Source organism: Peromyscus leucopus, chromosome 2 (assembly GCF_004664715.2).
Source record: "Peromyscus leucopus breed LL Stock chromosome 2, UCI_PerLeu_2.1, whole genome shotgun sequence".
NCBI classification, from domain to species: Eukaryota; Metazoa; Chordata; class Mammalia; order Rodentia; family Cricetidae; genus Peromyscus; species Peromyscus leucopus.
The window spans coordinates 73766373-73783790 of NC_051064.1; the positions used below are offsets into that span (position 1 = coordinate 73766373).

A 17418-nucleotide genomic window follows, 5' to 3' on the forward strand; every position below is an offset into this window, starting at 1 on the left:
CCTATACATGAAATGATTTATCTATCACCTCACAATCTTAAAATGGCTATTCCCAAAACACACTAAAGAATTGGCAAGGCTTGTGAGGAAAGGGAATCTTGTATATTGCTTGTGGGAATGTAAACAAATACAGCCATTATGGAAAACAACATGGATGCACCTCAGAAAACTGTACTAGGACTGCATGGTTCAGCTCTGGCACTACTGCATGCATATCCAAAAGAAATTAAACCAGAGGCTAGGAAGGTGGCTCAGTAGTTAAACCACTTACCATTCAAGCATGTGGATCTGGCCAGGTCCCCAAACCCCAGGAAATTCTGGAAGGACATGGCCCAGGAGAGTGGAGACGAAGGATCCCAGAGCAAACTGGCTGGCAGGACTAGATATAACAGTGAGCCCTTGATTTGATTGAGAGACCCTGCCTCCATGAATAAGATGGAAGAGCAACAGAGGGTGGGTCTTGACATCAGAGTCAGGCCTCCACTACAGGTATGCACACACACACACACACACACACACACACACACACACACACACACACGTACATACACATATGTGCACACACGTGCAAAAAAAATGCAAACACAGGTGCAACACACACACACAAAGAAAAATGAAAAAAAAAAAAGATCGAATCTATCAGTAGAAGAGGCCCCCTGTTCCATATGGTCTGTATTAGCATTATTCACAGTAGCTGAGATGTAAAAACAACCTGAATATCCTTTATCGGATAAAGAGTTTTTTTTTAAAAAATGCCTCTGTACACTGTGAAATACTAGTCAGCTAAAAGGCAGTGAGGAAACCCCATCATTTAAAACACATGGAATGAGTCTAGAGGACCATTATGTTCATTGAAATAAGACAGTCTCAGAAAGACAAATACTACCTCATCTCCATTATATGTGGAATTTTAAAAAGTTGAACTCTTGTATATAGAGAGAACGATGCCTGGCAGAGGATAATGAATTTAGAAGGATGTGAGAAATGAAGATGTTGGTCAAAGGGTACAATTTCAATTAGATAATCTTTGGTGGTCTTCTACACACAAATATTATAATGAATGATAATGCTTTAAGTATTTTAAATGGTTAAAATAGTATATTTTATCATGCATACACAAAAAATGTTAGGCGTAAGAGGTGGTGACAGATTTGTCCATCACCCTGATTTAATCATTAAAAAACTGTATAAAATTTATATTTTATACTTTTAAAGTATACAAAATTAATATCTGTGAGTTAAAAATAAACTTAAAAAAATAAAAACACATTTTACTGAGATACTACATCAAATTGGGGCTCTAAATGTCTACACTACTATCAGTCACTGAATCTAGCACCTTCCTTTTACATCCAGGCAAGAGTTCGATCAGTTAGGAAGGAAATGTACTCTCCAGGCTGTCTGTAGGAACTCCCTCTCCCTGGCCCCAGCCGGCCTTGCAGAACTCAGAGCTGGGCTTGGGAATGCTCATGTGACACTTTGGAGCAAGCTTTCCAGCAGCCAGTAGATTTATTTATTTTCTCTGGGGTGATGAGAAGTATTAGACTTTTGGTTAAGTTTTGGCCTTGATTCTACTTTTAAAAAAATGGAAGTTTTGTAAGTGAAGCTTCCTGTGTATGTATTCAATTTATATTTCATAAGGCAGTTATTGTCCATTAAATAAATTCCACCTGATTGCTGGAAACCTACTATAGGGTTAGTTGTTGTGTAATGAGATGTGTCTGTATTACATAGTACTCTTAACTTTAATCAATATGTTTTTAATAACCTATAGTCAGTTAGTACTCCAGGCATGTACAATAGTTATTCTGTTCAGGGTAAGATTGCATAATGGAGTTATCACATGCTAAATTGAAATTGACATTTTTGAAATATGTCTAATTAAGCTTAGCAGCTATGTAAACCATAATCTAACTGAAGTTGGTCCATAAGTATCAATAAATTGCTGTCAAAAAACAGTGGCATTATATCTTTTGTGTATCATTCTCCCATAAGCAGGGAGTTTATAGTCCTACAAACTGATTTCATATGAAGTGTAGAAGCTTTGATGTCTGACCACGCACACTCCCATCACTGCCACCCTTAACTTCATTGTCCCAGTAGATGACACTTTGGGCAAGACACTTCACTTCTGTGATCCTCAGAGTCCTCCTCCATAAAAAGACGCTAACTTGCCCAGATAACCTGTGTCATGTGAGGAAGTCAGCAAATGACATCTGTGATGTACCAAGCACGCATATTCTACACTCAAGGAATGTTAGCTTCTACCTTGTATGAGGTTTTCCAGAACTGTTTGGCTACTTGAAAATCCCTTCCCTTGAAAAACCTTGGGTATTTTCCACACCATCCATCAATGCCAGCATCTAGCCCCTGGCCATGCTCATGTCCTCCTGCTGTTCTCACATCTGTGGTCTAGGAGAATACAAGGGTTTCCCTTAAAAAAACATAATCAGATTCCCCCACAGCCTGAGTGCTCACACAGGGGCAACTGAATAAATAATTCAAGGCCACCCCTGGTCTTTCTAACGCCTTTATTTTTAATCTGTCTTGCAAATGTGTTGACTGGGTGGTTTCAGTTACCTGAACAATTGGCTATCATATGCTGGAAAGCATACTGGACTAGGAAGTGAGACCAGGATCTAAAGTTCCTGTACATGTATCCATTCTTTCTGCTCCTTCAACTTCAGTTTTCTGATCTTTAAGGCAAAGAAGCTTAGCCTTGCCCAGGAAGAATTTCTCCTCCACATCTCCTAACACATAAAACAATGAGTAATTTTCCCCAACAAAGGCTATACATACTAGTACCAGTCTAGATGCAAAGGAGAGAGGCTAATTCTCTTTTTATCTAGGATGACCAGTGAAGTACCATTCAAAAGGACTTTATTTGTTAATGGGACTGTTTCATATCCACATTCACCAAGATAGCAGCCACTCTCCAAGATAGTAACCACATTCACCAAATAGTGGCCATGCAGTACTTGAAATTATGACTGATGTAATAAAGGTTCAGAATTTTTTAAATATATTTTATGTTTCTTAGTTTAAATTTAAATGGCTGCATGTGGTTACCAGGCTCCTTGTTCAATGTCTACAGTTTGAACTTTGACTCAGATAAACTGTGTAAGAAAGATGAACTTGCATGCCTTTAATGCTAGACTTGGGAGGCAGATGCAAGCAGATCTCTGTGAGTTGGAGGCCAGCCTGGTCTACAAAGTGAGTTCCAGGACAGCCAGGGATATTACACAAAGAAACCCTGTCTGGAAAATAAAGAAAGAAAAAGAAAAGAAAGAAAAATGAACTCCCTCAATATTAGCATTCTACAGGGGTAGGATTTTAGTGTGTGTGTGTGTGTGTGTGTGTGTGTGTGTGTGTGTGTGTGTGTGTGTGTACAGGTGGGCGATGAAAATGAAACAAATGCCATAGGGAGTTGGGGACGCAAGTGTTACCTGGATGTATAGGATAGCACATACCACATTTGCAGTCAGCTGGAGAGTGATTTACTCATCACAGCACTTCTTGAGAACCAGACACATGGTAAGAGATCAGTGAAGTTCAAGTTATGCCTAAGGGAAATGGAGAAACTCAGCAGCTGTCTAGGTCAGCACAGTTTCTGAATCTATCCCAGGGCATACATGATGTCACTGTTTTATTATCAGTCCTGTTACTCAGAGCCACTATGCGTGCATTGAACCTGACTTTGTTGAGGACTTCTGAAGAATCCCTCCAATTCCTTCTCTCCCTCCTTCTCTCCTTTCCTTACTATAAGTATATTGGTATACATAAGATGATAGTTCCTTTTCCAAAAGCAACTCACAAACTACTGCCAATATTTTGTTATATAAGCCTACCTGAGTAGCACTGAGATAGCATTATAGGTTAAACTTGAATATGACTACTCTACTTAAGTTTATAGTAAATACGTTTTGCATAAATATAGGCATTTTATAATAACTTTCATAATTATAGGTATTTTATAATAGCTGCCCACAATTCTGTTTATATTAACCTTGGAATGTTTAATTTCTTATTCTTTCACCAAGTGCTAATGTACTTGCAAACCTTTTACTGATGTGTGCTTTCACATTTTCAACCACTGGGCTGAGAAGGCTCACCATGCTGTTTGAAGGTCTAGCTTAATTTAGCCACGAGTATTATATATGTGTCTGGGTGACAAATATTCGCTCACTTCCACATTTACTCATCCATCTGTTCAACTGCATATGTTAGCCAACATTAGGGATATATGCTGAGCCATAAGACAGGAAAGGAGGTCTAGGTTATGGGTCTGGTTCCCAAGGGTCTCGTAATATATGAAAGAAACACATTTATATAAAAATACACTCATAGAGAAAAAACTATTCACAGTGAACTTTGCAGGATGAGAAGCATCATCCAGGTAGAACTATCAAATGTGGGGTAATGGGACCCAATGTGGAAGAGAGAGACAAGGCTAGGACAATGAGGAAAGTTAGGGCCATTGGATGTTGGGATCACTCAAGAGGTTAAGCAGGAGCATGGCCAATTGAGAATGGGATTTGTAGTGGTTTCCTGACCACTGCCTGGGCAAACTAACCAACTATGAGGCTCACAAATATATTTCTTAGACTATAACCCTAGAATTGTGGAGTTTTTGTCAGGTGAAATCATGCAACTTGAGATCTGGCTTTGCCATTTTATCCTTGCAGGTAGCCAAATCACACAGATTCTTCTGGGAATGATTGAAGAGGAATCACAAGGGATGTTGCATTTTGAGAAACATTGGGTTGGTTGGGATGTTACTTAACATCATCTAGAGATACTGTTGCTAGAAGTCTCAACAGATGCCACTCAGATTTGCAGATTTTTAGATCCATGAGAATACAGAAGAGTCATTCCTGTCTTCTCTATAACCACCTCCTACAGATGCCAAATTTGGAGAACCAGTAGGAATCCAGAGTTAGTTGTAACCAGAGAGAGATTGAATCCAGATACTCCAGACAGTTGGGGAAGCCACCATAATACTCCACTTTTGGGACTGGTCCCATTGAGAGATTGGCTCACCCCCTGGAAAGCTGTTAAAATGAGTTGGATGGCATAGTAAAGAAACTGCTTTTGACTGTTAAATTGCGAGTGACTCACTCATCCCCAGAATGTTGGGGCTGGAAGGTTTCTTAGGCATCATCTCATCCAACCCACTCATTTTTTGGTGAAGGAACCACACCTTCTTCATGCTGAATGCCTGTGATGCAGACTGATGCCTTGCACATAGTGGGTACCTGGAAAATACTTTTAAAGGAGTTATTTCTGGGGACAAAATGAGCAGAAAGGTGCTCTTACAACCACACAGAAGATTCTCAGTGGAGGTTTTTATGCCATGTGCAATTAAAATCATTGCAGGTAGTAGTCTTATGGCCAATTGGTTCTGTGCTACTTGACATCAGAAGAGTGTATGCAGTATTAGGACATCTGCAAAAAAAATCCTGGGCAATAGGAGGGATTTCATTTATAGCCATTTTCCTAGTCTTAGTGTGTGCATGGAGAAAGCGGGGTAAATGCAGGCTCTGTCCTCTGCCCATTGCTTTTGCCCCTGTCCTACCAGTCGCTCCCTCAACTGTTCCTAAGTCAGTGTGTTTCCCCTTTTTCCTTGGCCTGCTAGAGAATTGGGATCAGCATGTGACCTTTGCCTAGAAGGGAGAATCCTGGTGCAATATGCTTTCAATGCCTCTTCCCCGATGCCCTGTGGACCATCAGGACACTGGAGTCCTCGGGAAGCAGAAGGTAAGTCAGAGCTTATTGACAAGAGTGGCGTACAGAGGACAAATTTAATGTACATGGAATTTTATTCTTCTTAGCAATCCTTAACACTATTCATGCACTCACTAATTTAACAAGTGTTTTTGAACACATGTGCTATTTTGTGTATGCAATTCTCCTGTTGCATATGATGAAGTCACAAAAATAGTAAATAAGTGCATCAATAGTAAATCAATTGCACATGATAAATACAAGTGTTCATATAACTTACAGACTCCAGCTGCCTGTGGGTACAGGCAGGTCACATAGGAGTTAATGCATATATTGGGTGACTTCAAAGCATCAATCATCTTTGATTCTTCTTCAGTTATTACAAAGGCTACATGGGTCGTTCTTGTATATGTTATAACTCCTTCTTTCCTGTGTACACTTTTTTGGTTGCTACTGTTCTAATCTCTACCCATGATCAGATCCTGCCACGGAAGGGGGCATTTTCAGGCATCCCAAGAGGCCAATGACTGAGCCTCCTCATAGCATCATTGGGTTGTATATGTATAGAAAACAACTACTGTGTCCTATAGAAACAGAACAACTTCTGCCAGATCCCAACTTCTGCACTTTGTCACTTAGCCCTGAAGCCACACTGGCAAAGAACCCATGGCTTCCTTTTTATAAAAGCACATTTCCCTTTCCCAGCCATGGGACATTCACACATTGATCCTTTTGCCTCGAAGTCCCACAAACTCTAGTGCAGGTCAGTTGGTAGCCACAGTCATTGGGTGAGACACCATGACATCAGTTCATCAGAGTAGATGGAAGATCTTCTACTCAGATAGAAGTTTTGCAATTAGAAAAAGTAGGTGAAATGGTAAGATGTGCAGGTTATAGAGAACGCTTTAGCTGCTCTGTGCTAAATAAGTTAAGGAATGAAGATCCTGGAGGGAAAGAAACAGCTTTTGGCTGTTGTTAGAATCGGGGTGACCAAGGTGATACCTGTGGTGATGCCAAGGGTCTGAGGCAGCGATAAGGGAGAAAAGCAGTGTTGTGAGATAATTGGGAGGTAGACTCTGCGAGGGCCACCCTTGGCTAAAATCACCTTGGTCACTCTACTACTTATAGAGCAGAACCTATACCCTTGCATAGAGTCAGTAAGAACTCTTCTTCTACCTTTATATTTTTAGAAAGAGGGTGGGAAAGGATGCCAAAGATAGACTAAAGCAAAGGAAAAGGATCAGAGGGGAAAGTGAAGTTGGAAACAATGGTCCTGTGCTTTATTTTCTAAAGCAGCTTATAATAAAAATGAGATTTGAATGTGGGAACTCTAAATAAATCTATCTGGAATATAAAGTAAGAGGGATGTCTGAGAGAAACCCTCAGTTCCACCTCACAGAATCACAGGCTATCACTCACAGAAGGGGCCCCTGAGGTCATCAAACTCCAGTACCCATCTGGTAAAGGAATCTCCTCCATGATCTTCACTATGGCATGCCCTAGCCCTTCAGAAAGTTCTTCCTGAAACTGTAGACATAATTTCCCCAGCCAAATGGAACCCACTCAGACAAAACTATGCATCTCTGACACATGAGAACACTTTGCAAACTTGCATAGCATGTTCCTACCTTCCCATGTACATGCCATGGGGGTATATGCTGGGAATAGTCTTGGGTGCACAGAGGAGGCTATGCTGGCCATTCATTAGGAGTGAGGTAAGCAAATGGGCAGTGGCCGTGTGGTGAAAAGAGACCATGCTGATCAAAGTCAAGACCCAATATACAAGAGACGTCATCCAAGACTACAGAAGTGGGATTCCCACTAAATGTCACTAAGAACATTTAAGCACTGACATAATTTTAATATTTAAAGAAGGGAAGTTTTCTAGGTGTGGTCCTGAGTGTCCTCAAAGTCAGAATTATTTTTATAATTATTATGGCATCATTTAATATTCCCTTTCCATTCTCTCCTGAGAACACATTTGGCGCTTTTCAGGACTACAGAGCATTTGTCCTCTGACAGATAAAGGAATGTACACTACACATTTTGTAGCTGGACAATGCCTCCATTCATAGATATACAATAGTGTACAAGTAAATACAAGCCACCCAAACAAAAGTGCCAAATGATGCTGTGTGCATTTATGTGGATTCACGGCATGAGCAGCATGGTGAGGGTCACAGATATTGAACAGGTGACTTGAATAATTCACGTAAGGATGGCTTGGGATCCCCACTGCGTACAGGGAAAAGGTGCACTGTACTTAGGTCAAAGTAGATCACTGCTTCATAAACTGTGTGTTGAAGCTCCATTTAAAGGTTGCATATCAGCCAGCCTTTAATCCCAGCACTCGGGAGGCAGAGGCAGACGGATCTCTGCAAGTTCTAGGCCAGCCTAGGCTACAGAGTGAGTTCCAGGAAAGGCGCAAAGCTACAGAGAGAAAGCCTGTCTCGAAAAAAAATAAAATAAAAAATAAAAAATAAATAAATAAATAATAAATAAATAAAGGTTGCATATCAGAACTTGCAACTGCCAAAAATTAACTCACAAACGTGTAATGAATCTAGTTGTCATCTCTGGAAGCACAAACCTTTGTTGCATTGTGTAACAAAACTGAACACACCTACAATTTGCATGTTCATGCCTTTGCACCATTAGTACTAGTGGATGCTGTCTTAAAACGCCTCAGATTCAAGACTATTGGACATTATGAAGTGTGGTGTTTTTACTCTTCATTCAAAAAGTGTTTTACTCATATATAAAGCTAGTGATGTAATTACGGAAAACAAAGACTTTAGTATTTCCCTAGTGTCATATTAGGATTGTATTGTGTTATGATGTTTGATTGATGTTTTTATGATATTGAGGTTGCTGTTTTGAATTACATTTAAAAAATTAACTGAGTTTTGGCTCAGGCTTGAGACAGAATTTCCAGCCATTCCTGAAAGGGCTCTAAACATACTTCTACCAGTTCTGTACTATATTTTGAACAAAGCAGTATTCTCAACTGTGCTGATTTTAAAATAAAAATATAAATCAACTCTCCAAAGCTGTTGAAGATACTCTACATCTTGTAATACCAAATATTCAGTCACAATTTACTTCTTTATATAAAAACAAACAAGCACATTGATGTCATCAGTGTGCAATTTTCCTGTTGCCTTTGATAAATAACATTTTACATATAGAGCAGAATTGTTTTAAAGTAAAATTTTAAGACTTACTGTCAAGGGATACTTGGTTTGCATGTCCACTTTAAGTGCCTGTATGCCAGGAGTCACTTAAAAATAATCTCAGATAGATGTTTTGCAATTGGAAAAAGTAGGCGAAATGGTAAGATGTGCAGGTTATAGAGAACGCTTTAGCTGCTCTGTGCTAAATAAGTTAAAGAATGAAGATCCTGGAGGGAAAGAAACAGCTTTTGGCTGTTGTTAGAATCGGGGTGACCAAGGTAATACCTGTGGTGATGCCAAGGGTCTGAGGCAGCGATAAGGGAGAAAAGCAGTGTTGTGAGATAATTGGGAGGTAGACTCTGCAAGGGCCACCCTTGGCTAAAATTACCTTGGTCACTCTACTACTTGTGTAAACAACGTAAGTTCCAGCCACCACCATATACCTTCATGCAAACCAAACGTGTCAGTTAGTGAAGTCTGTTCCTGCTTTCTCCTGGCTCTCTTAAAGGGTGGCATATAGTTCATGGTCAAGTGTAAGTGTGGAGGCCCCTGGATGACTGACCAACTCTAGCTCCTAAGGACTACCTGGAAGTTCCCTACAGACATTTACTACATTCCTGCCAGGAAGAGACACCACTCTGTGCTTAAGGCATCCTATTACATGCTCTGTGATCCATTTGGCTCAGATCCTTTTACTATTCTTAAAGAAATAAACTTTTCCATGAGCCAAACTCTATAATTTATTTCCCAACTCATTTCCAACCTATTTATCTTTGTGTGTTTGAGTTTGGGGACTTCCTAAACTAACAGAAAACTCCCAAATTCATGAACAATGCCAGGCATATCTGTGGGGTTGAGAAAAGAGTATGGGGCAGAGTTAAATGGGGTGTTCCTCACCCTGCTGCCCCTAACTCCTCTGTGCCTTGGAAGTTCTTAAAATGCTCCTAACATGGTATCTTACCACGGGATGAACATTCAACCTATAATCCTCATTCTTAATTCCATGTTAGTATGATAAAAGATTTTCATTTTTAAGAAACCTATTAGCTGTCCACTGCATTCAATTAGCTTTACTCCATAGTAGGAAAACAGAAACAAAAACAAAAAATCTCACCTCTGGTCCCAGAAAACAGCTGTATTCTTATTTCTAGAGCAAAATCTTTATTTAACGGATACACATTTCTTGAAGTATTTACCATATTCCATTCATAAAACAGAAACTAGGTGGGTGAATCTGAATGATACAAATCCCACTAAGATCACTTATGCAAGCATAGAATTCGTTCCAAGTGTTAGGTTTTCCATGTGAGATCAGCATGTGGCACCACGTAATTCATTCTTTCCTGTTTGTATGAATGCTTGCTCCACTGTTCTTCCTAGAATATTTCAGGTGTGCTGAAGCATGCATTAAAAAAAATCTTGGCACTGTATCTGTGTTCATGTCAACAGCTGCAGTGTGTATTACTTAGACATACTATGGGTGTCTGTACAGATCTTCATAAATGTAAATTTGGATCATCCTAAGTATGTGTAAATATTTTTCTGTACATGTCTTATTCCTAGTATATGACTTATACTGTACATGATTTATTCCTAGTGGATTGCTTATATTAATTAAGTGGGCTTTTTCATGCAGTCACTATATATGCAGAAGGATATGTGTTGATAAGGAATTAATAGAATCATTGTATCTCTCTTTCGATTTCTTCTTTTTTTCACTCTATCCTTTTTTCCTCCATTTCTTTATCTTTCCTCCCTCTCTCGCTCCATCTCTTCTACACTCCCTTCCTTCCTCCTTCCCTCCCTTCCTTTTCTCCTATCCACCACTCTTTGTTTCCTACTCTCAGCCCTTCTTTGTGTCTCACAACCATATATCTAATAAGTTTCAATCAGAACACAGATGTGTTCACTTTTTGTTACACTTTAGGGACTTTAACTCATGATCTCTGATGGTCTCTTTGTCCAAACCTTGGATGTATACTTTCAGCATTAGTGTAAAAATATTCTTGCTGACCTCATCAGACTAGAAGCTATATGAACACCAAGAGAATATCTGAAAACCTGCTATCCAGGGACTAGCCTAATACAGGACACATGCTCAGCACTCTATAATTACTATTTCAAAGCATGGATGGGCATATTGATGGATAGATAGTTAATGGATAGATGAATGCGTGGATGGATGGATGGATGGATGGATAGATAGATGGAAAGAGGAAGAGTAGGGAGAAGGAGGGACAGATGGATTGATGGATGGGTTGATGGATGATGTATTGGTAGCTGGATGGATGGACAGATGGAAGGATGAATAGACAGGTGGATGATTGATGAATAGATAGTATCTATTTCTCTAAACTGTTTTTAAATGACAGATGTTATATCACTCATTTGCTTAAAATTTACAAGGAGCTCTTCATCTTTCTCCGTGTACAATTCATGTCCTGTAATGTGATACACAAAATACCTCCTGATGTGGTTTCTGTTTACTCTGCTGTCAGCACTTACTACTATCTTTCTGTGAAACTGTATGTCATCTTAACTCTCTCAACCATTGTCTGTGCTTAAAACACTTCCTCATACAAAGACTTTCCTAATTCCTCATGCCTTCTCATGACAGTATTAATGTAGTTTTCAGATTTATTAAAGATCTCATCCATTTGCATTTTACAGCTACCTTATTAAGTAGATAACATTGAAGTTGGTAACACAAGTGATGTTGAATAGTTGAGATTTCAATTCAACTATCATTGCTTCAAAGCCTGGCACAAGGCTTGGACCAGCAGTATCAGACAATGTTCTATGACTGTAACAAGATTGCTTAGCCATCTGAAACTAGGCTTTCTCTTCTGTAGAATGAGTTTCATAAAATCAGCACCAGAGAATTGCTGCCAGGATACAGAGAGCTAAGGCATGCAATGAGCTTTGTGCAGTGTCTACACAAAGAGGCTGGTTGGTGTAGGAAGCCTGGCATTATTACTTATAGACTTGCTGCTTGGTAATAAGTTGGAATTTGTGACACTTATGTTCCTTTTTTATATTTAAGAATCTATCTTTAATAACAATACAAGTAGAAGCTTTGCTAAATTTTCTACTCCTATTTACCTATTTAAGCATAAAGATCTGGCTTACCTTATCCTTTAGAAAGCATTTTGTCCATCTATTGATTAAAAAGAAAACAGGAATGATGAACCAAACAGATTTGTCATCTTTGTTCTCCTGTGTCTTCCTACCCCTGACAGTCATCTTCTCCAATGATGGAAGAAAGATTCCTTTCCAATTCCAGGGAAAGCACATGGAGGGGGGTGGGATGTTCACCTGACATCAACTACTGGACAGCAGGCTCTAAAATTCCATCTTCTTTTTATAAGTACTGTATTTGCAAGAGAGAAACGTTCATTGCTGAGCAAATACCAGTCAGATACCTACTGTGTGCAATCTCTGCAGACCAGGTACTGAATTGACTAAAGGCTCTCCACATTGAATAAAGTAGATCTATAAAACAGAGACAGGGATACTCTCTTTCAAGACTTTGATGAAAGTCATTTGAGTTAACTATTAACTAGGGAATGTTCTTCATATCCTGTCTTGGGTAATGGATGCTGGATGAATAAGGGCTCCATGTGCCCTCACAATACAAAATTGAGAGTTGGAAATATGGTGGATTGTAGAGTTGATAGGAAAATTTTAGCTAGGTAAAGGGTCATTGTGCTTTTTTCTTAAATCAAGAGGTAATTCTAGCCAACAGTAGCTATTTGTGGAGGAAGAACCTAATCAAGATGTGCTGGAGGAAATCTTGTATTTATGATTATCTCTTCTTGGTCCAGTGTGTTATATATGAAAATGTTTTTGTGCAGTTTCCACGCCCCCATTTCTTCTCTTTTTCTCTTCTATTTGCCATCTTTATGTAGCCTCTCTCTCCTCCATCTTTGGGAAAAGATAATACTGTAGGGGTTGTTAAAAGACCTCACTGTATGTAATAAACCCCCTACACACACACACACACACACACACACACACACACACACACACACCTGGACTTTTAATGCTTATATTATGGTGATTTCTCTTACCCTGTAATATTTCCACAAAGTGTTGCCAGACTAAGGTTGTTTTCCTCTTTTCTTGATTTAGAAATACCAAACATGCTTACTCCCTATACACACACCAACAGTAATAACACAAAACACTACCGCCTAGTGATACTGAAGGGACAGAGGATGTGACTACCAACACAACTTGAAAGTCTCTCATTCTGACCTCACCAGTAAATCTCTATCTTCTTTAAGCAAATAAGAGCTGATCACTACATTGAATTATGATTACTTTTCTCAGCATCACAAAAGAGAGTCTTCTGAAGGTCTAGATGTGATCTCAGCAGAGAAGAATTTAGAAGTCACTGCAAACTGAGATCAGTGGGGATGAAGCATCTTTTCTCTGAGGAAAAGCAGCAACATCACATTTTTTTTTTCTCGAACCCTGCTGTCCTTGCACAGTGGACAGAATTCAGAGAACTCGGTGGTGTGGAATGATCTCATGTAGGGAAAAGGAGGAGGAGTGATAAAATGGCCCCAATGACTTGTAGCTCTGTCATTCATAGTTCAGTTTCCTCCCAGGCTCTGTCTGAGAGCTGTATCCTATCTTTGCTCCCTTCTTCTGCTGGGTAATTTCTGGTGCTTCTGTAAGTCTAAACAGGTTGGACCAAAGTCAGTGATATCACTGGGACTCTAATTTTAATGATCCCTGCATTTAACTGGGACTTTAAGGTATAGACCTTCATTCAATTCATTCTGTTTTTGAACCTCAATTGCCTAATTTAGGAAATTAATTCATTCAAGAATTAAACAAGCTCATGGAACACAAAGGATGTTCAAGCAAAGTGTCTCTTCTTTCTTTCTTTCTATATGAGGCATGAAAGCCTCTAAATGGAAACTTTGGAAAGAAGATTTGAGCATTAGCTCAGTAGTAAGACACTTTAACTTCACTTAAAATGCTGTATGACTCATCTGGGATCTGTTTTGCAGGGTTAGTGATGAGCTGAGTACCCTGTATTCAGCAGATTTTCCATGACACTGAGATCTACTCTTTTATCTCTAAGCTCTCATCACACAATTTTTTTCTGGGGTCTATGGGAAACTACAAAAACCAGAATGAAGCAAGAACTCATTTGCATCTCTTTTCTCCATAGGTCATCCAGATGTTGAACAGCCCTGTAAATCCAGTGTCAGAACCTGGAGTCCAAATTCAGCTGTTAACCCACACACAGTCCCTCCAGCTTGTCCTGAGCCACAAGGCTGCTACCTGGAGCTGGAATTCCAGTACCCCTTGGTCCCTGATTCTCTGACCATCTGGGTGACCTTTGTCTCCACTGACTGGGACTCCAGTGGAGCTGTCAATGATGTCAAACTATTGACAGTCAGTGGAAAGAACATCTCTTTAGGTCCTCAAAATGTTTTCTGTGATATTCCACTGACCATCAGACTCCGGGATGTGGGTGAGGAGGTATACGGCATCCAGATCTATACTCTTGATGAACATCTGGAGATTGATGCAGCCATGCTGACCTCCACTGTGGACAGTCCACTCTGTCTGGAGTGTAAACCCCTACAGTATAAAGTGCTCCGGGACCCACCTCTCCAGGAAGACATAGCCTCATTATTACACCTCAACAGAAGATTTGTGGACATGTAAGTGCCTTCTCCCTATTAGGAGCTGATATAATGGATGGGCTGTGGAAAGATATGGGGAAAGTCAGAAAATCCTGGACTAGAAGGAGAAAGTTCATCTCAGTAGGACTTCTAGAGATACTGTATCCCAGTGTTGGGTGGGGGCTTTATTTTAGTAAGGCAGAGTTGGTGTAATGGGAAGGGGCATGAATAATCAAAAGAGTCAAGAATGGAGACATTTCTTCTCTGTGACCTTCACTTATCTCTCCAAAGTTTGGTATTTTCAACAGAAACAAAGAAGTTGGATGTGAATGGCAGTGAAAAGGTCCTTGATTACTAATAAAAAGGGGGGAGCTGAACTTCACTAATGATTTCCATGCATGTAAACCTGAAGCAGATTGGTGCATTCTGATTACTTCTCCAGTGTACAAAAATGATGATGTAGTAACAGCTTCAGTGGAACTTGAGTACACACCTAGGAAACTGCATGAAAACGTTCCTAGACATTCAATACCTCTAGTCACCATCTTTCTGTTTTAGTTCCTGAGATAGAACAGAGTCCCTAACTTCTTTGATCATTGAGAATCCATGACTGCTTTTATGGGAGGAGTTTGTCTTCAACATTTACTTTTTAAGCACTTTTCTAGCATTTACATGTCTTATAAAAAAGATGCCTTGTAATGAGGTCATTAGTAATATGTAGTGTGTGTGTGTGTGTGTGTGTGTGTGTGTGTGTGTGTGTATTTATCACTTATCTCTTGTTATAATCAAAAAAGGCAATTGTGGTAAATTGATGGTACAAGGACAGCTTACGTTGTCTCTAATTTCAGATCGTTTAGAATATTGTCACTTGGACATGTTCCTACTGACCATTGCTAGAGGCAGGACAGAACACCATGACAGGGAACATATATAGTAGAGAAGAGATGCTTGATTTATGGCATCTTGAAAGCAAAGAGAGGGCTTTACTTTCATCATAGCATTCATTATCCACAGCTCAGTAAGTTCATGAATCCATGAATATATTAATCCCTTTATGATATCAAAGTCTTCAGGATACAGTCACCTCTCAAAGGCCCCCATCTCTGGACTCTGCTTCAATGGGACCTAAACCTTTGATACATGAACTCTCAGGCAATATTTAAGTTCCAAACCATAGCATCGTGTCTACCAGACAGAAGTCTATAATAAAGTCAGTGTCACTTATTCATTTCACCCATTCTATAACCACAGCCCTACAGTCATTATCAATTTGCAAAGAAGGAAAAAGGAGGTTTTCAGACATGAGGTCACTTGTTTAGAGAGTGGTGAGATGGAGTTGGAATGTAACCCCAAGTTGGTTGGTCCAACTTGTGTTCTGTCAACGATTTATCTAACTTCTATTTTAGTCTTTAAAACGTGTTGGAGAATTAACTGCCTAATTTGAGTGTGAAGAGTCAGTGTATTCAATCAACATGCCTTATGTAATACTTCCTATGTGCAAGAAACATTGGTGGGGGACATTTTGAATAATGGAAAGAACAATAGCCCAGGATGCAGATGCTTCTTATTTAGCATAGTCAGCCCACTTACTAATATGAGGTAAATGGGTTACTCTCTTTGAGTACTCCTTTTTCCTCCGTATGATGAAAATACTGAACTCCATGGTTTGTACAAGTTTTGTGTGCCTCTTTATTCAGTTATAAGATGATGATATAAGACACTATCTCTACTCTGTGTACTCAGAAATATTTACTAAGCCAATCATTAATGGGAACCAAATTCTGGAAGGAAACTTTTAATCTTTTAAAGAGACTGAACCACTTTCAAACACTTTACCAGCACTTCCCTTTAAATGCCAGCAATTAATGTGCACATCTCAGGCAAAGCATTGCCCATTCATTGGACGAGAGATGAAGAACATCTGTTTAGGAACTCCGAGGGAGCCCTTGGTTTCTGTTTGAGAATGTACTTAAAACTTAAGTACATCATCTTCCATGAAAATATTCCATAACCCTGTCTCGTCCATCTCCTCACTTGTCTGGGCTGGTAAAGTTCTGTAAATTTGTAGCCACTTAAGATTTCTTTATAAAATAATAGGGGAAAGAAATAATAGATGCCTTAAAACCTCAGCTTAAACCCAGCTTTCTTTCATTTTTTTTTTTTTTTTTGCTTTGATTTATGAGCCTGTGAGAGCTGACATGGGTTTGATGAGTGCAGACTGGAGGAAATGAAACAGAAGAAAAAGCACCCCAAATTCTATTCTCCTAAGCCACTAACTCACTCTGGGATCTTGGATGAGTCACTTACTCTTTCTGGTACTTAAATAGCTCAATTCTATAAGAGGGAGGTTGTACTCAAACCTTAAATTAGGTAGCTCATTTCAAAACCTTGATATACTTTTAAATGGCCTGGTTCTCACCTTCTCTCTCTCCCACCTTTTTCCTGGGTATTGACTTAATAGTCAGGCCTGAGGATCAGGACTTGTAAACATCTTCTGAAGTAGTTATAATATGTCATGAAGTTTCAGATCTACTACTCTTAAGCAGACTCCTGGCTCCTAGCATGTTGCCCCAGATCAGCTATATCAACCTTACTTGGGAACCCAGAAAGGCCAGGTTCTCAGGCCCTGGCCAGCCTACTGAATCAGAAAGTCCATGTGTAGAGTCTCTCCAGGTAATTTTCTTGTTAGCTAAAGTTTAACAGCCACTGCTCTTGGGGAGCTCTAAAGCCCAGGAATCGCCAAGTTCTCTTTCGCTCTTAAAGGTACTCTTTCAATTACAAGTATGAGTGGAAGGCAGTCTGTGTAGTCATCTATACTGGGAACTGTGGATGACAAGAACCACTCAGACTGGCCCCTTCAATGAAAGCACTCAACC

The 17418-nt window shown here is 39.6% G+C and overlaps 1 protein-coding gene across 1 annotated transcript in view; it reads left to right on the top strand.

The window, feature by feature from the left end:
- Positions 1-17418, top strand: part of Pappa (pappalysin 1) — a 252295-nt gene that overhangs the window by 79032 nt on the left and 155845 nt on the right. Inside the window, 2 exon segments of the mRNA XM_037202665.1 lie at positions 5636-5757; positions 14083-14581. Of these exon segments, the coding sequence (XP_037058560.1) occupies positions 5636-5757; positions 14083-14581 (621 nt within the window).